Raw genomic sequence first — 23,226 nt, 5'->3', positions numbered from 1 at the left:
AGGTTATGCCATCATCATCACTTTCTATTGTTGTCTTTAAATAAAGGATCAATCCTTTCAATCTTGGATGGCTATATTCTTACCGATGTCCTGTACCTCCGGATTAGTGATCACTACCTTGAGCTGTCAACTATAACAACTGAATCTGTATCAGGTTGCCCAGGAGATTCTTACAAGATATCAATTCCTAAAATACTTATTGCAACCCTCAGGATGATTGGGATAACAATTGTATTTCCTATTTGTAATTGTGAGTTTAGGCCGCCAATCTTTGCATTAACCTTTGACATCATATTTGTCAAATATTGATCATAAACTCTGGTGGGTGCAATGTAATGTGCTTCAACATTCACTTGAATCTATTCATATGCATCATACTGTCATTTTCATTGTATATAGGCTCTTCGAAGTTGCAACTTAACACATTGAATGTGGGATAAATCTCCTGTAGTATCATTGAACACTTCTGTTTACAGAAGATGGATGTATCTAAGTGGTGGACATTCATATTTTTCTCGCCTGTCTTTCGGCGTTCATAAGGACCAATGTGTATGCTTGCAAGATAACTGGCCTCGGTCGTAGGGAGATTTTCAGCTTTGTAGCTTGTCCACTATTGTCATTCATGAGAGAACGGGTACTCTGCTTGTCGGTTGATGCTTGCTACTTGTGAGTGTACCATCCTCCTTTCATCACTCTTTAGTCGCCGTTTACAAATAGTTCTTTATCTTGTGCTAGCCATAACATTCATCGAGAACTATTGCATGGTGATTTGTAGGTTGAAGTGTCACATCTCTTGTAATTTCTATTGTTTGTTGCTTGAGGACACATCACGTTTGATGTTGTGAATGATCTCGTAGGCTCTAATGGCCTCCATATCATAACTTAACAATCTTCTTATTATGGGCAAACAAATCCCCATTTGCAAGTTCTTGGCCTTCAAAGGTGATTTACAACTAGTGTAAGGAATTTGATATTATTTGGTGATTATAATGTACACTTCCATTGATGCAATCACTTCTCAATGTTTCATTAGAATTCTTGTATTGTTAATTACAAGCATATCATTGCATTCTCCCCATGATCCTTGCTTGCATGGTTAACTTTATCATCTTGCCAAATTACAAGTCCCATTTTAAGCGTTGAATTGCATTCCCAAGTTGTTCATTTAATGTTCAAGTATTTCTGGATGAGTTTGATTCAAGTCCTCATTGGTCAAATTGCAAGTCCTCGTTATTGTTAAAGTCATGATCAAATGAGGTTCAAGTTATACCATATCCTTATGTATTTTTCATTTAGGTTCAAATTGAATTAGAGTTCTTTATATCATTTTCAAGTTCATTTCAATGTCCATTCAAATTGCAAGCTCGAGTCCCTTAATGTCTTTTATAGTTCAAGTCCTTGGTCTTTAGACAAAATTTCGACAGCCTCCCGGTGTCTCCACCGTTTAGGGGAAAAACCAAGAGTCATAGCCTGCCCGTCACGTCAAGAAAGACGTGCACGATCAGTGTTGTGAGACATCGCGGTCGTAGTCTTCGTCATCCACCACGCCAAGAAAGAAGTGCATGGGTCTTTAAACTCATATATTAAAAAAAAAATAACAGTTCTTTCCCCGCGTACGAGTACTTATATTTTTGTCTTGCTGTGGGCTCCAAAAATTCGGCCTCAGCCTCCGTCCGACTGATTGCTGTCAGCGAGGGGGTTTAACGGAATAAGTTATGGGGTAAATTTTGGGAAGGCAGATGGGTTTGTAGATAAGAACACTAACCAGAGATTTCACCCTCATTTTGCGAGGACTTTATGATCTGAGTTCTGGTTTCTTATAGGCGCAAGCTCCTATAGTTAATTACCCCTCCCGATAACGAGAGAGAACTTTCGATTAAGGCTAGTCGTCGATTATATACGTTGTATCCATAGATATGTAGTATCAAGCATATAGTAGCAGCATGGGCATGTGTATTTGAAAAGTTTGGATGAGACTGAGAGCAGGGGTTGGACGGACAAGGCTACAAGTCGGAGGCTATTAGAGGAGTTCAGGTGAGATGATGCTGTGAGTTGTCCGATTGGAGGTTTTTGAACCACACAACTGGACTTTACAGTCACTAGGGTGACTTGTGCCGACAGAAGAAAGTAAGAGAGGGGGGGAGGTGCTTGGCCGGGGATTAAGATTCGAGAGGTAGAACTTGAACGAATGAGCTCTCCTTCATTTTAGCGAGGTATTGCATTTAACGAGGCAAGCAACGTCTGAGGTGAGGATTATTTCAGCTGGATTCAAGGGATTCCCTTAGAGATTTGCACAGAGAGGTTTACAAATTAATGTGATTTGAAATATTATTTGACTTTCCATTTTCTGCTTAAACACAGGCAATGTTAATAATGATTTTCTATAATTAGTAATAGCATTAAATTAGGATGGCAGCAATGCTTCGATCAACTAAAAGTCCTCGATTTGCGTGCTTTTTTTGTTTCACATGCATCTTGTCTCGTTTTACATGTCGAATTCTCCGAGTATCAAAATTGGATAAAGTGATAGTGCATTTGGGGTCTTTCTGATGTTTTGGTCGCAACGACGTAGTCCGTTTTGCGATCGGACTTCGTTTTAGTATCGTCGATGTCTCATTTCTCTTGTAATGCGTGCATTCGCATCATATTCGAATCGCCTCGAGATTCACATCATCACCTCAGACGATCCAAGTTGATTAAATAAAATGTATATTCTTAATGTCGACGACGTTCCGGATGCAACGACGCAGTCTGTTTGTCGATCCAACATCATTTGGTCAGCCTCGCTCTTTAATTTCGGGTGTCGGTCATTCCTTTTGGCCGATCTCGTCCGATTCAATTGCGAGGGGCCTCGACCCAGCAGAATTCAGTGTCCTAATTGCAACGATACCATTCATTTGGCATTCAGAGGTCATTTTATCCCTTAAGTGATGTGTTTTGTCAATGCATGCATTGCCTAAATCATTGTTTTTGCCTCTTTTTGCATGGTTTTATGTGTAGGGTCAACACCTTCCATGTTAAAAAAAGCGTGCACAGGGATTGCCCGCTTCATTGTAAGCACCGCACCAAGTTCCCTCCCACCACGCTAAGAAAAGCGTGCATGGGTGGTCCCTTGGCGCGCCACGAACACCGAAAAAGGATTTTAGGGGGATTACCTGCCTCGCCACAAGCACCGGAGCGAATTTCCTACCACCGTGCTAAGAAAATCGCGCATGGGTGGTTATTCGCCCCGTTGCAAGTGCCGAGAGCGGGTTCTCCCAAGTTTAGGAGGTTATACCTTGGCGACTGGTTGCGACGAAAAATGCATACAAATATATTTCTTCTATTTTTTAATATATTTTTTTAAGCTCTCTTCTCTTTTTTTTAATCTCTTTTCTTTCTTTATTTATTTTAAAAAAAAAAAAACATCTCCCTCCTTATTTTATCTCACACATACACACACATATACTAATAAGTAATAACAATTAATATCTAACTAAAAAAAAGTAAACTATATACCTAATTACCTAAGTAGGTCGGGTAGAAGCTTCGTGTACAGGCAGAGTGGGCGACGAGTTAGCTTCAGGCAACAGGGAGTGAGGGCGGAACTAGTGGGGTTTGGTAAAAGGAGGTTGGAGGCCTTTGTCGTTTGAGGAGTTCGGTCAAACTGGATGGAGGAAGAGGTCGAGCTTCAGGAGATCAAAAGTTTGAGCCTGGAGTTCGGCAGGTAAGAGCAGGTGGCAAAGAGATTTGGTGTGGATGTTGCTGGCTTAAGGGATTTGGACGAAGAATCATGCGAAAGGTATAAAGTTACCTTCACAGTGAGCTTCCCTTGTTGCTTGCGATCAAAATTTCGGAACTTCCGACCTGGCAGGAAGGGAAAGTCGTGGAATGGGCGAAGTCGAACAACAACAGAGGAGACGAGGGAGGTCGTGTGGAGGTCTCCGGCTTGGGTCGGTGTCGGCTTCATGTGAAGAAGTCGGATGGGGGTTTGTGGTTTGCGAAGGCTATGGGAGGAAGTAGCGAAGGAGAGCTTGTGTGCGGAAGTGAAGAAGAAAAAATTGCCGTGGGGTATCGCTCGTTTTAAGAAGACTTGAAGGCCAGTCACATGCTTTGCGAGAGAAGACGCGAGAAAAGACTGTTAGGCTTCGTTGCAGAGTTACGGGACTTGAGTAGGATTTGCGCAGGATAGGCGGGATGGGTCGCCTGGCTAAAGGTAATCATTTAAGCCTTTTTTTATTCTTCTTCTTTGGCTTAATCTCAGAGGTCAACAATGGTGATGAGACCTGTAATGCTTTTTGGTGCCGAATGTTGGCCATTAAAAGAGAAGCATAATACTATGTTTAGTGTTGCAGAGATGAAGATGCTCAGGTGGATGAGTGGATTTAACCTTAAAAAGAGGATACGAAATGAGCATATACGTGAAAAGTTTGGAGCAGCTCCAGTAGAAGATAAGATTTGAGAGAGTCGCCTTAGATGTTTTGGTCACATAAAACGACGGCCTTTCGATGACCCGGTTAGGAAAGTAGAGGTATTATATTTGACTTATATTAAGAAAGTTAGAGGTTGACCTAAAAAGACTTGGTTATAAAATATTAGAAATGATCTTTCTTTATTAGATTTAAACTATAATTTGACTTTTAACAGGACACAATGGAGAAAAATGATTCATGTAGCCGACCCCACGTAGTAGGACAAAGGCTTAATACTGTTGTTGTTGTTGCTTCTATATTTTGTGTGCATAAGCTTTATGCATGATTAGTGCATTTCTTGGAGTGGTGTTAAAATATTTTAAATAGGTTATTGCCTATCTGTATACAGTGTGGGTTTTTGTATCAGCCTATATTTGTGTGGGTACTTAGATTTTTGCATCAGTATTTAGTAATTTACACAAGCCTTGAAATGAGTCCTTGTATTCCTGCATCTAACATTGGTGCAAACTTCCTTCCTAACCTGCAAACGTATTAATCGCCTATGTTTGTATGAGGCCTTTTTTGGAAATCTAGAAAGTGATCCAATTTGGACCAAACTGTGTGATGAGTTTCATTTATATAAGCACTTCGGTTTAGTTCTGTTCTTAACTTTTTGGGATTGTTTCAATTTGACTGTTTATTTTTTAAGAGTTCGGTTTACCCAAGCTGACCCAACCGTATACTTTCTTTTGTCTGATGGTGTAGTAACTTTCTTTTTCTTGAATTTGAAGCTTTGAACTAGATTATAGAGGTGGTAGAAGAAACTACACAATCAGCAACTAGTATGCACAAATATGTAAGTAGTTTGTAAGATCTGTAGAAATCAATCAAAATCACATCTAGCAGTAAAAATTGGAAGAATGTCTTTCTTTCTTGACATGTTATTCCAAATTTAAACCTTTTTAATTTTAACTGTAAAACTAGAGAGAATGACGTTCGAAAGCTTTGGTTAATTTGTGTTTATATCATTTTTGCGAATGAATAACATATTCAAGGATTAGATGAACAACTTTGATAAAACATATTCTGCTTGAATTTTTTTTGGATAAACTGCACTTCGCCTGAAAAGTCAAAAATGTAAATATTCTGCTTGAATTCAGTTATCCTTTGTCGATTTTGCTTTAACTAATTCTGATTTATTGATCAAGCCAGGAAAGCCATGCACAACCAGTTATCTTAATGATTTCCTTGGGTTGTACTTTTTTTCCCTCTTGTGAGTTTTTTAGTATTTCATATGGTGTTAAAATTCTGCAACTTATAATTCTTAGTAAGATTTTGTTATTTTTATTCTTTACTAATACCCAAAAATAAGCAGGTGGACCATTTTGTGTGAATTTCTGAAAATATCGTGAATTTAAATCATCTAGCCATGAACAAACATCTACATAGCTTTCTGCCGAACAACTAAAGCTCCTGTAACGAGCACTTCATTAAAAATCTAAAATGTGCAGGTTCTTTTAATAGAAACTCATCCAAATCAATTTTCAGTCCCCAATCTTTTGATTCTCTAACTTCATTGAAGTACAGGTGAAGACATTAAGGTGTTTTTCCTTTACCAAATGCTTCTTGAATTTTACTAAAATTTCCCATTGGATTACATCAGCAAGAGCAATTCATCATCAAAAACCTAAAACTTCCTGGATTTCAAATTGTGGATTAAAAGCTGGAATAGTTGTTCCCTTAAAACTCCTCCCCCTCTAGAATACATACAGAATTACTAACACTGAAAACCCCTTTGATTAGTGCAAAACTACATTTTCAGCAAGTTTTTGGATTGACAAATTGGGCATAAAGATATTTTGCTTGAATTTTAATTTATTTTATTATCATTGTTTTTATTTGGTTCGTTACAAAGTCTGATTTGGACCATCCCAGTTCCAAAAATCAAACTGTGTCATGCTACTTAAAAAAAAAAGGAAAACTACATTGAAAAAATGTTGATTAGTATCTTCCTTCTCATGTATTCTAATCCTTAAGAGTGATGAGTCATGCTCAAAAAGCTTTTCTTTAATTGAGTAATGAGGAGTTAATTTTCTTTTTTATTTGTTGGCCATTAAAAAAGAGACATAATATTAAGTTAACTGTTGTAGAGATGAGGAATGCTCAGGTGGATGAGTGGCTTTACTCTTTGAGATAAGATATGAAATGAGCATATACATGATAAGGTTGGAGTAGCTCCAGTGGAAGATAAGATTAGGGAGAGTTGCCTTATATGGTTTGGTCACATAAAATAGCGGCCTTCCGATGACCCGGTTAGGATAATAGATGTATAGATTTGGCTTATATTAAGAAAGGTAGAGGTAGACCTAAAAAGACATTGTTAGAAAATATTATAAATGATCTTTCTTTATTAGTTTTAAATGAGAATTTGAATTTTAACTAGACACAATGGAGAAAAATGATTCATGTAGCTGACCACACATAGTGGGAGAAAGCCTTGATGTTGTTGTTGTATTTGTTTTAATTCTTCTTTCTCATATTTTCCTGTAGAAGCTGTATGATTTATTTGTGTAAGTACTATTGTCTAAACTTATATTCTCAACCAGACACAATGGAGAATTTGACTCTTAACTGGACACAATGGAGAAAAAAGATTCATATAGCCGACCCCACGTAGTGCGATAAAATCTTAATATTGTTGTTGCACTTAACTTATATTCTCATACAGGTGGAAGAGCTGGTTGCGAAAGAGAAGGAGATGCAAGAAAAATTAATGCAGAAGCATGTCGCGGTTGTCGATTGTTTTGAGAAGAAATACAGTGGCAGAGAAATAGAGAACAGGGTCGCTCCTTATCAGCAGAAACTATCAGCCTTAAAGCAGGAAGTTGATGATCTTCTTGATTATATTGATGAGATCTAATCGATTGCCTGTTTGATGATATTAGCTCTTTTCAATTCCTTTTGCTCAGAAATTTGTAGGGAATACCAAAATTTTGGCTATGCCATGGCTATTTATAGCTTTTTTGATAAGCTGGAAAGCTAAGTAAGAGGAACTTATTTAACAATAAATTATGAGTTTTGCTAGCTAGAACTGATGTATTTTAATGGAATTTTTATTTTGCAATGCAAAGATATGGATCTGGAAATTTTGTTGGGATTTACATAACATATTATATAATTGTTTTATATATTTGTATCTAACATCTAAATTTTTATATTTATTTATATAACATTTTGGAAGGCAAGCCATATGAAAATTTATATATATGTTTAAATTGGTGATATTTTTATCTGATTTAATAATTAGTGTTATGTGTAAATATACAAATTTATATGTTAAATATATAAATTTTTAAGAATTTAATGTTTAGAAAAATCACTAAAAATTTAAATGAATTCATAAATATTAGAAATAAAATTTTTTAGACTTCATAATCCCTACATAATGCAAAAGTCAACTGACCAAGTTTTTAAATCTTATTTTAATAAAATAGAATAGATTAGAAACCTTCAAATTAAATTTTAATATTTATGAGATGATCATGCCTACCTCTTGTGATGAGTTTCATCAAAATTTAAAGTAATTTATATTAGAAAATAAAGTGGATGCCTAAATTTTATAATAAATAAATAAAAAAATAAATAAGCTCGAATTTTTAACTAAAGTTTTGCTTATGATACATAGCCTTTAGAAAATTTTTTATATAACTTCGGAGCTCATCTTAATAACAAAGTTAATTTTTATCATAAAATAATAAAAAATAACATAAAATTTAGATTAATACGAAATAATTCAAAATTTTGATAGAATGTTCCTAAGTTTGTTCTCAACTTGAAAAAAAAAACATAATCTTAAATATCATCCGAAAATTAATTAAAAAATAAACTATAAATTTTGTAATATCATAATGAAATAATATTAAAATTAGAAAATTCATTAAAAATTAAATAAAAAGAAAAAGTCAAATGAAATGTCATAAACTTATAAATTACCATGAATAATAAATTATATAAAAATTGACATCATAGTTTAATTGAATAAGTGAGTTTAGCTAGTAATCATTTTTAAGTGTGATTATAATTATATTAGACTCTTAATAGAATTGAAAGTTATAAGTCTCTTGCATTTCTTTAGACTTAGGTTCATGTTACTATGTGTAGTAGTTCTCACTTTTATTTTATGATATATGACTGATATTTTTTTATTTATTACATTATAAGTCACCTAATAATACTCCATGTCTTTCCTTTGGCTCCTTGAAAAGAATTGTTCGAAATTTGAATATATCCCTTTGAAAATTCTGGTTTTGCTTCATCTAATCTTTAAAATCATAAATATTTGCCACTACTTTAATTAACAACATTTCTTAGAGATTATAGATCTTTGGAATGTAATTAATTATAAGTGATTGCTTTAATGAGGGCCTATACATTATAACAAAATAAACTCTCTTAACCGCATTAGGTAGATACATAAACTCTCTTGCCAACACATTCGAGGTTAATTATACATCTACTTATGTGCTAATGACCAAAACTTAAATGTAGAACAAGAACTACTAAACCATCGCTCAATCAGCGCCATCTTACTATCGCACTATTGTCAACATTAAACCATTGCATGTCTGCCACTATCAACCATTGCTAACCCGCCCTGTCAAATCACTAGCTATTTCCTGAATGTGGTCCTCTACCCACTATTGCAAAACAATAGTTGTTTGCCTATTGTATAGTGGCTTGATTACCAGCACTCAACTACGATCCTCTGATAATTGTCATTTGACTATAGTCATTCGATCATCATTACCCGATTATAATCCTCTTACCACCATGACCCAACTATGACCCTCTGACTACCGTTGCATGACTAAATCTCTTTATACAACTAAAATACATTTATCACTTCCACCATTTGTTCACCACTATCCAGAAAATAATTGTTGCAGAAATACAAATTGTATCTCTTATATATATATTTATATATATATATATATATAAATGAAGTAGATTTTAAGGATCTGTTTAGAATGGTTGTAACTTTTTTTGTAAATATAGTTGTAAAATTATTGTTGAGAATGTAACATTTTAAATGTTGACTCAAGATTGCCTAAATAATATTAAAAAATAGTTATGGTTATTCTCTATTTGGAACTGCCCGATGATCATAGTCACCACTGACGCGGTGGTTGTGGATGGTAGAAAGAAGATTGTTATCTTTAATATACCCTCTCTTTTTATATATTTACTAACCCTAATCAAAAGGAAAGGGAAAATTGAGGGCCACAACTAGCAAATATCATTTAATCATAAAAGAGGGTTACAATTGATTACAATTGTGTGAAGCAAATCATCCAGAAAAAGAACTTAGTGTATATCCAAATTTTATTTGGGATAATTTTCTTACTGTTTTCTAAAACAGCTAAAAAATGATTTAGCACTGAGGAATATTGTTGAGATTCCAAGGGTGTGAGGTCAAAAAGCCTGCTTGAATCCTGCAAATTAGGTTCTAAAAGCAGTTTGGTAAAGATTTAGGCTTCGTTTGGGACGGCTTTCTTACTGCTTCATAAAATAGCTTTTTAGTACAAAAATTAAAATTTTTATACTAAAAAGCTACTTTAAGAAGCATAAAGAAAGTCATCCCAAACGAAACCTTAAAGTAGAGGGGGTTAAGAGTTGCTTTCGTCTTGTACAAATTTGTTGTGTCATAAAATCATCTGGTACAAATTAGGTTGCAGAAGCTTTTTTTTTTTTTCAAGAAAAAAAAAATTGCACAAACAAATAGACAAATGTGGTTTAACTATTTATTATGATAATTAATCGCAAGAAATATTTTTATTTAAAGAAATGATTGCGACGTGTGATCTTACTAAGGCCATGAAGTTATAATCTGTCGTTCTTGCATTTAAGAAAAAAAAGAACTAAAGGAATATTTAACAATATCATACAAATTAAAGTTGACTATCAACTATACTATAGAAGTCCTCTGCTGCGTATTCCTACAATGTTTTTTTTATTTTTATTATTTTTTTATTTTTTTTTTTATTTTTATATTCCTACAATGTTGGTCTTCTAATTTTCTTATAAAATCTTTGAATAATGACCTTTATCCAAAATTAAAAAAAAAAAAAAGCTTGCGAAATAAAATCTAATTTTCACGCAATTTATTAAAATTTTTTCCTCTAGGTTTGGGATGTTCAACAAAGATGGATGAGATATTTTGATAAGATCTTTAATGAAGATTATGATAATATGACCGACTTTAGTGATTTAGCATTCTAAATGAAAATAAAGATTTTTATTTTTATCAACATATTAGGAAAAATCAAAGTTATGGAGACTTTAAAGGAAATGATGTGTTGAAAAGCTGTTGGACCTGATTATATTCCAATAGAGGTATGTAAATGCTTAAGAGATGAAGAAATTTTTTGGCTTACGAAACCTTTCAATATTATTTTGAAGACAAAAAAGAAGTCAGATGAGTGGAGAAGGAGTGCATTAATTCTTACTTCTAGGAATAAAAGGTGATGCATGCACAAGATTGTATGAATTATAGAGGAATTAAATTCATGTATCATATTTTATGACTATAGGAGAGAGTTATTGAGCATAGGTTATGACTTGACACTAATATTTTTCAAAATCAATTTGGATTCATGTCAGGTAGATCTACTATGGATGCTGTATATATATTTGATGAGAGGATTAGTGGAGAAGTGTGAGAATAAGGAGGATCTAGATATGATATTTATTGATTTAGAGAAAGCAAATAATAAAGTTTCAAGAGAAGTGCTATTGAGAGTTCTAGAAAGGAAAAGGGTTAATAATGCTTAGATTAAAGTCATTAAGGATATGTATGCAGGAGCTGTTATTTGTGTTCAAACTTCAAACACAAGGTAATTTGACCAAGTATTTTTCTATTTCAATTGGATTACATCAAGGATCAGTCTTAAGCCCATATCTTTTTTGTTTGTCATAAAGTCTTGATGTTGTTGTTGTTGCTATTGTTGTAAGTTTGGGATATGATGCAATATTGTCTTGCTCTCTATAGTCTTTCGTGGCAACATCTCATTCATCTTGTGCTCTTAGTAGAGTCTTTGTAATACTCTAATTATCATAGATGCTCTTGATGACCATCATAACTTTGAAATATATCATTCCTTCATTTGCCATCATTTTGATACAACATTGTTGATGTCACACAATATTAAACTTTTACAAACTCAAAATCAATATTTTTTTTTATAAAATATAACTCTGAAACTATTCACTCTTTAAAGCTATGTTTCTTTTCCTTATCCATTCTTCTCCCTTAGAAGCTTTTGTGCCTAACTTGAAAATTAAAACTAAAGAGGAGGGGATATTTATACATATTTAGATTTTATGCACATCATACTTTAGTTATTCATCTGCTAAAATAATCTCAATCTTTTGTCTTCACCTACCAAACTTATGAGCTTTCTATGATATGGACTGAAACATGTGAAGGAAATACTTTTGCACATGCATTCTGAAGTGAGTTACCTTGTATAAAGGAGCAACATGGGTAAGAAGAAGAAAAAGTTGAATTACTATTCAGATTTGCTAGCTATTTAATGAAATTACTAATTTAAAATTAAAATATATTTATTTATTTTTATTATTTTGAGATCAAATTCAACAGTGCATTTTAGTTTGAATGTAGTTTTATAAATATATATAACAATTGAAATTACATAATAGATATTTTCTTGTTAATGTAATGGTACTAATGTATGATATAGGCAAGGGTTGAATGTGTGCAATATTATCCATATAATATAAAATTTATTTTTATGAATATATAAAAATTACTCAAAATAATTTATGAACAATAAAATCAACATTTCAACAATAAGGAGGAAAAAAAATAGAAATTTTACCACCAAGTCGAACATTTGAGTTATGATGATGATGACATACAACTACTCTAATTAAATAGGAGAATAGACTTGAAAAGGATGACTTGATCAATAACCTAAGAGGTGGGGCTAAGGGAAAATAAATGCTTTTCAATATATACTTGATTAATAGATAAAAAATAAGCCAACCTCTTGCAAGTCAAAAATACTTATGCGGCTCATTTTGATCTGTTGGTTGAGAACTTTATCTATCATCCAAGAGGTCTTTGGATTGTAGCCTGCATATGTGATGTGTGCACGAGTTTACATTAATTGGATCGTAGCCTACAATGTTGGTCTTTGGATCGTAGCCTGCATATTTTTTCTTTCTTTCTTTTATTATTAGTATTAGTATTTATCACATGGATGAGATGTAATATAATGCAAGCGGGAATTAAATTCAATATCTTGGCAATAACTTCCAAAGCTCTTAACTGCCAAACTATTTGGCATGCATGTGCCATACTTTTGTTAGTTTGTACACTATATGTTAATATTGAAATATGATTTACATATATTCCACAAAATTTACATATATTCCACAAAATTCTTATATGTTTACATATATAATGTACATATCTTTTTAGTGACTTATATAACATTTAAATATTTAAATTATTTTAAAAAAAATACCACTAGTACTAAACCTATGACTTTTTGTTAAATGAATTAGGGCTATCAAAAATTGACATGACACGATAACCCGACCGAAACCTGACCTAAAATTTTTGGGTTAGGATCAACCTATTTAAAAACTAGTTCGGGTTTACAATTCCGAGTCGTTTGAAATTATCGGTTGGGTTCAGGTTAACCTGAGAACCCGATAATGACCTGCAAGGTTTAATTAGGGTGTGTTCGCATAAGTGTGTGATTTAGTATTCTTGCCTGCCATTCGTTTCTCATTATGAAGCTTCTCGGGCTGTCAGCTCTCCTCCCTCTCATTCTCTTGCTTCGTCTAGGGTTTCCTCTTCTCCTCGATTCTAGTCTGAAACTCTCCTCATTTCTCCAGTGTTTGTTGCTTAGTCAAGCTCAGTCTTAACTCTTGCATTCTTAATGTGCACATCTTCTCAGCCTCAAGAAGAACACTTAGTCAAGCTATTTTTATCTCATTTTTTTCCCTTTTAGAAGCTTCATCTTTGAGCGTCTATGGCTATTAAAAATTTTTGAAGGATTTAAATTTCATCATCTCGGTTTGTTCCTTTCAAAAGAATGTCTCATTTGTTGTTGATCTTGTCAACTTTTGTTTCATTTAGTCAGTTTGTTCATTCCAGACGAAGCTTGTCTTAGACTGCTCGGTTTAGGATTTTGCGTTGAATAATTTAGGGTAGCTGTTGTGTGCCAAAATTGCAATCGAGTTATTTACTTGTTAGGGTTGTTGTCTGGATTGTGCAACAGAAGTAAACCTACTGTTTGTAAACCTATTATAAGTTATTCAAATCTTTCACTATTTACTATTGTTGCTTCAGACCAGGGTTTTCGGGTCGTACCGGTTAACTCGGGTCCTAAATGAGTCCATTTCAGGTCTTACAAAGTGACCCGTATTAAAAAATGGGTCGGGTTAAATAGTGTCTTGTCAAATTCAAGTTGGACCCAAACCCGATTTTGACTGCCTTAGAAAGAATGTCAATTCTCATAGATATTAAGGTTACACATGATTCTTGTTTTTTTTTTTGTTACTTTAAAAGGTTACACGTGATTCATGTGAACAGTAAATAACAAGTACGATTCATCTATATATATTTCTTTTACTGTTTACATGAATCACGTGTAACCTTTTAAAGTAACAAAAAAAAAATCACATAAATCACATGAATCACATGTTTTTTTTGTTATTTTTTTTTTCTTCAAAAAAAAAAAAAGAATCACATGCAGCATTAATACATGGATGAATGACAGATATCATTCATCTATAAATACCCAACAATTAGTTGAGACATCTATTAGTTATTAAATTCGAGCTTCCATTCTTTGTTTCCTACCTCTTCTAACGTAAATGGGTAGTCAAAATGTGTCCAAGATCTTAGTTATTGGAGCAACGGGTTACATTGGGAGGCACCTCATTCAAGCAAGCATTAAGCTCGGCCACCCTACCTTTGCTCTTGTGAGGCCCAGGGGCGGAACCAGCCTAAATTCTTAGGGGGGGGCAAAATTATAAAAAGATAACAAATAAATTTATAACAAAATTTAAATAATTTCTTATATTGCAATAAAAATTACAAGCTTTGCATAATCTCTCTCTCTCTCTCTCTCTCTCTACTATCAAAATATATTTATAAAATCTCTATATATATTTTAATAGATTTAGGTCCGATCATTTTTTTTTATTTATGTTTTGTTTGGGACTGCTTTTTTATTGCTTTATAAAATTGTTGTAGAGAAATTAATTTTTTAAAGTTGTTATTGAAAGCGCAGCTTCTTAGTACAATTTTTTTTGAAGCAGCAAAAAATTAGTGGCCAAATAGAAATTGTGGTTACGATCTGAAATGCAAAGCATTAAGAAAGTTGTCCAAGGAGAAGACTTAGGTTTTGTTTGGGAAAGCTTTATTGCTACTTTCTAGAACAACTTTTTAGCACAACAATTTCTTGAATTAGAAAATTTTGTACTAAAAAACCGCGTTCAAAAGCAATAAAGAAGCTATCCCAAACGAAGCCTTAGGCTGCATTTGAAACTAGTAAAAAAATCATCCCAAATAGAATCTTAGTTACTTTCTAAAGCAGATTTATATTACAAAAATTCTTTAGAAACTAGTAAAAAAATCATCCCAAATAGAAACTTAGTTGCTAAGGAGAGAATATCAATGTCATACAATGGCCAGAAAGTCAAAAGTTTTTGGAGGTATATAAGCTTTTTTTGCGAAAATAACAACGAAAATGTCATAATAGACCTGAGGAAACATTAAAAAGGATAAAAACGCCAGGAGAAAAGTAAGTGTAGAAAAATAGAGGAGCCATGGTTTTGTTAAGAGTGGAAGGTTGGAAAACAAAATCTGGAGAATGACCATATATAAGTGATTGTAAAGGCATCTTGACTACTAAAGAGACGAGGGATGCTTTAATGACAAAATTATCAACATGAGAAATTTCATTGGAATACTTGGCAATTCAGAACCAGCGACCACCAACTGAGAAAAAAAAAGAGTGTTAGAAATAATATATTTATTTTGATTTTAAGGTACTTTTTGCAAACTGATGAGAGAACTTCAGCCATGCAAAGTATTGGGCTTTGCATGTCTCAAACTAGGAGATGGATAAACAGTAAATGTGAAAGAAATAAGTTATTATATATGTTGGTATCAGTGGCAGCGTAACCAGCAGATGTTCCGCCGGTAACTTCTTAGTGGTGAATTTTCTAGCGGAAAACCTGCCGAAAAGACTACTGGTTTTTGTAAAACTGGCGGTAAGTTCCGGCGGAAAAAATGCGCTAGAAGTTATCTGTGGAACTTCCAGCGGAAAATTTAAATCTGCCGGCTTATTTAAACCCGACATAATAGTTCCGGCGGAATTTCAGCAAATATTTCCAGTGAAAAATCCGTCCGAAAACCCGCCGGAGAAAGCCCTATCTTCCTTCCGCTATGGTCTTCCTTCTCATTTCCCTCCTGCTTGTTTCGGTTCGCTCCCACTAGTGTCAGTTGCCTCCAGCCAAACGTCGGAACAAGGTTTCTGATGCACGTTTTACCGTCGACTACATTTCCGCCAGAAATTTATATTTTCCAGTGGAATTTTTTTATTTCCGGTGAATTTTGGCCGCCGGTAATAAGAGATATTCCTGTAGTGCTCTAACTTGAGATAGAATAAGTCATTTTCCACTCAAACACTTGCAATCAAAGGCCTTGTTAGATAATTCACTCGCAAAGGAATGTTAAACAAAGAATCCAATGAGAATAAGATGAATTTATCACTATGTTAGGATCAATTATTTTGTGCGGACACCGAACGCCGTCCAGAGACTTACCAGAATGTGCCACATCACTCCTTGCTCAGTATTGCATCTCAGTACTGCTCAGTACCGCAGTTCGGTACTACTGACGTGGTGCATTAATCTGGTTGATCTCTGGATGACGTTTTGTATCCACTCTCCGCACATAATAATTTCTCCTCTCTTAGCACCTTTGATGTGGTATTTTTTTTAATTGTGCTAATTAACTATTTGTAGGGTGAGTTGAATGATCATGATTGGTTGGTGAATATGATCAAGAAGGTGGATGTAGTATTCTCATTATTAGGCCATGAACCCAGCATACAACTTGAGGAACAAACTCGCATAATATCAGCCATAAAAGAGGCAGGAAATATTAAGGTATATCTACTCTTGAAATTCATTTAGAGTTTGCTTCAACCCAAATGTAATTCAAATCACATCAAAATAAAATTTTAATCTTAATAAACATTTTTACAAAATATGGGTAGAATGTAATATAGATAACACATATATAATAATATTTTTGTTTTTTATATAATAAATTAAAATTAAATTTAAATATGAGCTAATTGGATATTAATTCATAGTGATTTGGAATGCAGAGATACTTCCCATCTGAGTTCGGATTTGATGTTGATAGAGTTCAAGTTTTGGAACCTGCAAAAAGCGTATTAGCAATGAAGGTTAAGATAAGAGAAGCTATCAGAAAGGAAGGTATTCCTTTCACCTTTGTGTCGTGTAACTTCTGTTGCACCTACTTCCTTTCAAGACTTGGGCAGGTAGAAGAAACTACAATTCCTGACGAGAGAGTTTTTATCCTCGGAGATGGAAACACTAAAGGTTATCAACTACCAATGTTTCTTTGGTTTTTTTTTCAATATCTGGCCTAGTACTAGCTAGTTAAGTAGTGTTAGCTTTTGACAAAGCTTTTATAGAGAATTGAATCTAACTTTTCAACTTCATCCTTTTTAACAATTTAATTTCTCATTCAATTTGTATTCCAATGGGATTAGAGTCATCCATCTTTAACTATTTGTGTACCTAATTAGACTTTGTTTCGGGCTGCTTTCTTACTGCTTCTTAAAGCATCTTTCTAGCACAAAAATTTTATTTTTTTCATTAAAAAGTTGTTTTAAGAAGCAGTAAAAAAATCGTCCCAAACAAAGTCTTAGTATAGCCTTCTTAAGTGATGAGGATACATTTTTCCTCTTGCTAAACTTCAATGCTAATGTAGAAAGCACTAGCTTTTGTCTATCATCTCTTTCTTTGGCCATTTATTTCTCAAACTCCTCATACATACATATATTATTATCCATGAAAAAACAAGTCATCTACATACAAGTACACAGTCGTCAAAATATCAAAATTTTGGTCATTGATATAAAGTGCATACTCAAATGGAAATTTAACATATTTTTTTTCTCAAAATTACATGTCAATTTGAGTACTCCATGATCTTGGTGTTTACTTAAAATTATATAAGTCTTTATTTGATTTTAAGACTTTCTCTCATTTTCCTTTAACTTCATAGCCTAAAATCTGTTCAGTGCAGCTCAACATAGATTGATGATCCAATAAATAGATAGAAGATCCTCCTTACATCCAAGGAGATAGCTCGTCTAATAGTTTCAAGATGAGAAAAAAGAAAAAATACCTCATCATGCTCAATACATTTTTAACTATATACTTTAGCCATCGATTGTGCTTTGCATCAATCCACATCACATTTAGCATTCTTCTTCACTGGCCTTTTATACCCATGTAATAACTAAAATGGCACCATGTCCTTATGGAAGTGGAGCAAGCTACCATCTATCACTCTTTGTGATTACTTTGATTTCTTCATTCATAACATCTACCCACTTCTTGCTTTTGATTACTTCTTAATAAACTAAAGGTTAACAATAGCTAAGGAGACATAAAAACAACACTATCATATGGATTTTTGGTTAGTTCATAAACATGATTTAAGTTTCTAATATGAGATGTCTTCTCATTTAAACCTATACTTGAAGGTGATGTTGAAGTTGATCATTTACATTTGCTTAGTGAGATTAATGGAGAAGTGGGCTTTTGTGATTCTTATAGTATAATCCCATCTATAGTGGATTGCTCACTTTCTTCTTGTTTCTCAAAAAAGTGAAAAATTAATTACACTCATCGTTACATATTTTTTTACCCATAAAAATCTTGCTCATCAAACTCTACATCACAATTAATAACAATCTTGCTAATAAGTGGATAATAGAGCTTGTAGCCTTTAGAGATTGAATCATAATCGATAAATAGTTTTTCTTACTTTAATTATCATTAAACTTTTCTCTCTTATCGTCTATTACATGGAAATAAGCTGCACTTCCAAAGACTTTGAGATAAGAGATGATTGGCTTCCTTTCACTTCATGCATGCCTCTTGTAGATTCCTTTCATGAACACTTCTTATAAGAGAGTGATTAAGTAGATTGCATGAGTGACCACTTCGATTAAAAACTCTTTTAGCATGCTTTGAGCCATCCTGAACATAGTTCGATTTCTACTCTCTGCCAATCCTTTTTATTAGGAAGGTCTTGGGATCTTCAAAGGGAGATAAATTCCACAATCTTTACAATATTGATTCTTAGAATTTGTTGGATGTGAACTCGCATTGATTAGATCTCATGGCTTTAATATTAAGACTCCTTTCTTTCATAGCAAAAACTTTTAAATTACTTGAAATTTTCAAACACATAAAATTTCTCCTTGAGAAAATTAATAAAGAACAGAAAATATTTGTTTTCATGACAAGACATCAGTCTAACAAGGTGAGAAATATTAGTATGTATGAACTCAAGTGGTTTTGTAGTTTATAAACTTAACTCTTTCAAGAATCTTTTATGAGATTATTCCGAAGTGCACATCTTTATCAAGTTGGTTGTTGCAAGATAGGTCTCTCACCATCTCATTCTCTACTAGAAGTTTAAGAATGTAAGATATCATAGGTACCATAACTATGATGCATCGGTATAGCAAGACTTTAAATACTTTGAAGTTATATATTGAATATTTAAAAGAAATATTCTAGTTTTTTATATAAGTATCTTAGCAATCAATTATTTTTATCATCTCTTGAACAAAAAAAAATATATATGTTCTTTCAAGTGAATATCATACCCTTTCTTTAATAATTAATCCAGTCACAAAATGTTATTTTTCATATTAGGTATCAAGTAAACATTTGAGAAGAATAATGGCTTCCATTTTTCAAGAATATAAGATTTTTTTTACCTTTGCTTGCAATCAATATTTTGGATTCATTTCCATATAAGATGTTTCCTCTTATCACTTTATTGAGCTCAACAAACATGCCACTTTCTCCAAACTTGTGATAGTTTACAATAGCATCGGGTACCATTTATTTGCTTTTAATTCATCTTTCTCCTTGTATACTAAAAAGAAGGTTCTTTCATCTCCACTCCTCTCTTCTATGAAATTGCCATTTTTCTTAACTTTTCTTATACTCTGAAATAAGAAGCATAATTATTGAAAATTTTATAATTATAGACCTTTATATGAAACTCATCATACCTCAACCTTAAATTGCATCTTTAATGTTCTCTTGATGTTAATATAGTTTTACTCTTATCTATATTATTTAAGTAGCTAGATTTATTGTTGTTTCCATCCCTTCATTTTTCTCCCATTGTCCATAGCCACATCCTTTTCTGTGTTCTCTACCTCTTTCGCATCTATTATTGGTTTATCTATAAATAACACTTGACCTTACTAGCAAGCTAACTATGATAAAAGGGCCTAATAATTTGTATGAGAATGGAGAGAGTTGTCCACTATCAAGAATCAATTGTACAAATTCTCAAGATGCCAAAGATCCCACGAGCTAAAAAGATTAAAAGATTCCAAATGCTCCTCTTACCCTTTATTTATAAGGATATGAGGGCAATATGTAATACTACATCTATAAATAAATATAAAATAAAATGCTTTATAAACTCTCAATTATACAAACTATCTTGGACACGTGTCATCCTCTGACAAGCTGGATGGAGAATGACTTTGTAAGAATTTGATAATCTAACTTGGGGAAAACATAATAATATGCATGGGAGAGTCCAGTAGTATTGACTATGTATAGATGAGTTTGTTAGTAAGTATTGAGTAGGAGGGACCTATGGCTGGTGGAAACGTTGAAGTCGCTAACAACTTCCACTAGAGTTATGGATCTCCTAAAGAAGGAAGGTGAATGAATTAGTGTTGTAGAGAATGTGGGCTCCGTGGTTGAATGATTCTGTCATGGCAAGCTATGACAACCCAACCCAATATGACCCACATATAGGACATGTCATATAATATTAAATGATTATAGACTAAGCCCAAAATATAAGTTTTGGGGACTTCTTTGATTTCTTCAATTTAAAATAGATAACGAAGCTTCTAATTAACTTCTTGTAAGCAGAAAGAAAAACTCATCCATAATTTCTTTCTTTCATTCATGTTCAAAAATTATTTCCAATAAACCTACACAATATAGTACCTAGATATGGACCAGAATAGAGCGAGAAAATAAATATCCATAATTATACAAAAATATATAAAAATACTTATATAAACTTGAATGGATCAAAACATGCAACCTCAACTACTCAACCTGTTCCTTCCCTTTCCCCTAAACTGAAATAAAATGCTCAATAGGTGTGTACTAACACAACTCAATATGTCACACCTATCAACCTTGATTCCCAATAATAAATTCATTATACATTTATTGAAATAAAAGCTGTCAATGTTAAGTTATTATACTAAATAGAATAATGTTAGTAGTTAATAGTATTTAAATAGACTTTATGCTAAAAGTAAATAAACAAGTACTTTATATATTAGAGCAAAAAAGTAATATAATTCCCTCATGTCCTTATGCCTCCCATTAGAGATAGATATCAAAATGTAAACCCTTATGACTTCCTATGCTAGCATATCAAAATAATAGACCCTTATGACATCTAATGCTTAACTCATAATAGATATTAAAAATTTTAGGCCCATATGACCCTTGTACATTCAGCACCAAAACTTCCACCACATATTAGATATCCTCATACATTTAAGGTAGATAAGCATATAAATGTAATGTAAATAAATCATTCTTTAGAAATATACATAATGATTTATCGATGAGCAAGATATTCAACTATTTAGCAGAATTTTATAGTTTCAGAATTTCACCAAATTACTAGGGATTATTCAAAACATTATTTTAAAGTTTTAATTACACTACAGTCTTATTGTTTTGGATCAAAATATATTTTTAATTTGATAAAAATGGCACACTTTTCAAATCACTTAGTAGAAATTTTTCAAAAAATACTTAAATGTTCATAATAGTTATATCTATAAGATACATAAAGTTATACAATGAATGTTTAGTGGGTGTAAAATTATCCTCATTTTTATACTAACAAATTAAAATTTCAATTAAAAAAACTCAAAAATTTAATATTTTTGAAAACTAAAAGGTAAAATGTAACCTAACTCGATTGAGACAATTTCACAAACTGAACTGATAATAGAAAATAAGCTAGTCACTTAAATCCTACCTATCTCTCTCTAAAATCCTTCTCTCTCTCTTTCTCTCTCTCTATCTCTCTCTCTAGCTGGCTACACTTATGGGGAAATAACTTTTTGATAAAATAAAATGAGTGGAAGTTGATATTTTTAAAATTTTTGGACTTGGAATTGTGGCACCCAACCCCATAGCTCTACAGCATGTGCCACTAGAGAACATGTCGCCACAGGCCTATATTATTTTGATGAAAATATAAAGAGCTCAATGTTGTACTGTTACCTACCTCGGTGCCACAACATTCATAGAGGAATTTTTAAGATTTTTTTTCACCCTAATCATGCTCACAAACCCTCATGATTTGTCTCATAAAAGATTTAAACACTCATATGCATACAAAATACTCACAAACACATGAAATAAGGTATGACTTTTTATCTCAAACTATGAAAGGAAAAGTTTGATCTAGATGTCCTAATTAAATTTTATTAAATATATTTAATTTTTGTATTTATGTCATGCATGATTGTTTGACAAAATTTACATCAATTATTGCTACCTAATACAACCCTCCAATTTTTTTATCCAAGATGAGTAACATTACACTTAGAGACAAAATGTGAAATGAGTATATACCTGAAAGGTTGGAGTAGAATGGTAGATAAGATTAAAGAAAGTTGCCTTATATGGATTGGTCACATAAAATGTCATCCTTTCAATGACCATGTTAGAAGAGTAGATGCATTAGATATGTTCTATGTTAAGAAAGACAGAGGTAGACCTAAAGATACTTGTTCAGAAAGTATTAAAATAAGCTTTTTTATTAGATATAGATGATATTTTCACTCTTAATAGAAAGTATTTATGTAGTAGAGCTCATATAGTGGTTCAATAACTTGTTATTGTTGTTGTTGATTTAAATTTTTGACATTTATCAATTTATAATATTATTATTCTTTTAATATTTTTTAATTTTATTTTGTAATTCATTAACATGGATATGAGGTGGATGCTAAATTTAAATTTTATTATTTTTATTATTTTAAATAAATAATATATATTTTTCTTCGTTAACTTAAATAAATTCATAAATCAGAATATTCTTTTTTATGATTTATAAATTATCAAAGAGAAGGCTAAAGAGATTGATATTTTAGGATTTAAATTATGATATTAAGGTAGGAGTCATACCAGAAATGGTGTATTTGTGATTATTTATAAGAGTTTAAAAGATAATGCTATAGAAATTAATAGAATTAAAAATAGAATTATAGCTTTAAATATTAATATTGATACTAAGATTATTAGTATTATAAGTATTTATGCTCCTCAAGTTGGTTTATATATACATTCAAAATTAAAATTTAAGAATGACTGAGAAGAATTAGTACAAAAAGATACCTCTTGAAAAAAGAGTTTCTATTAGATGATATTTAAATGGAAATGT

At 32.5% G+C, this 23,226-nt stretch overlaps 2 protein-coding genes across 5 annotated transcripts in view; both read left to right on the top strand.

Annotated features, from left to right (window-relative positions):
• LOC110115233 (dolichyl-diphosphooligosaccharide--protein glycosyltransferase subunit 1A) overlaps window positions 1-7,552 on the top strand; it is a 54,175-nt gene extending 46,623 nt beyond the window's left edge. For all 4 annotated transcript variants that reach the window (XM_028699675.1, XM_028699674.1, XM_020848406.2 and 1 more), the window contains one exon: window positions 7,120-7,552. In XM_028699675.1, coding sequence (XP_028555508.1) covers window positions 7,120-7,311 — 192 coding nt within the window. In that variant the 3' untranslated portion in view covers window positions 7,312-7,552. The remainder of the gene's footprint in view (window positions 1-7,119) is intronic.
• A 6,687-nt stretch (window positions 7,553-14,239) lies between these two features.
• Window positions 14,240-23,226, top strand: part of LOC110115236 (isoflavone reductase homolog PCBER-like) — a 13,387-nt gene continuing 4,400 nt past the window's right edge. Inside the window, exons 1-5 of the mRNA XM_020848408.2 lie at window positions 14,240-14,413; window positions 15,605-15,963; window positions 16,289-16,350; window positions 16,461-16,604; window positions 16,829-17,066. Coding sequence (XP_020704067.2) covers window positions 14,301-14,413; window positions 15,605-15,963; window positions 16,289-16,350; window positions 16,461-16,604; window positions 16,829-17,066 — 916 coding nt within the window. The 5' untranslated portion in view covers window positions 14,240-14,300. The remainder of the gene's footprint in view (window positions 14,414-15,604; window positions 15,964-16,288; window positions 16,351-16,460; window positions 16,605-16,828; window positions 17,067-23,226) is intronic.

The sequence above is a fragment of the Dendrobium catenatum genome, unplaced genomic scaffold (assembly GCF_001605985.2).
Source record: "Dendrobium catenatum unplaced genomic scaffold, ASM160598v2 fragScaff_scaffold_1363, whole genome shotgun sequence".
Classification (NCBI taxonomy): domain Eukaryota; kingdom Viridiplantae; phylum Streptophyta; class Magnoliopsida; order Asparagales; family Orchidaceae; genus Dendrobium; species Dendrobium catenatum.
The sequence above is the reverse complement of the archived record's forward strand: the minus strand, read 5'-3'. Positions and strand labels throughout refer to the sequence as shown.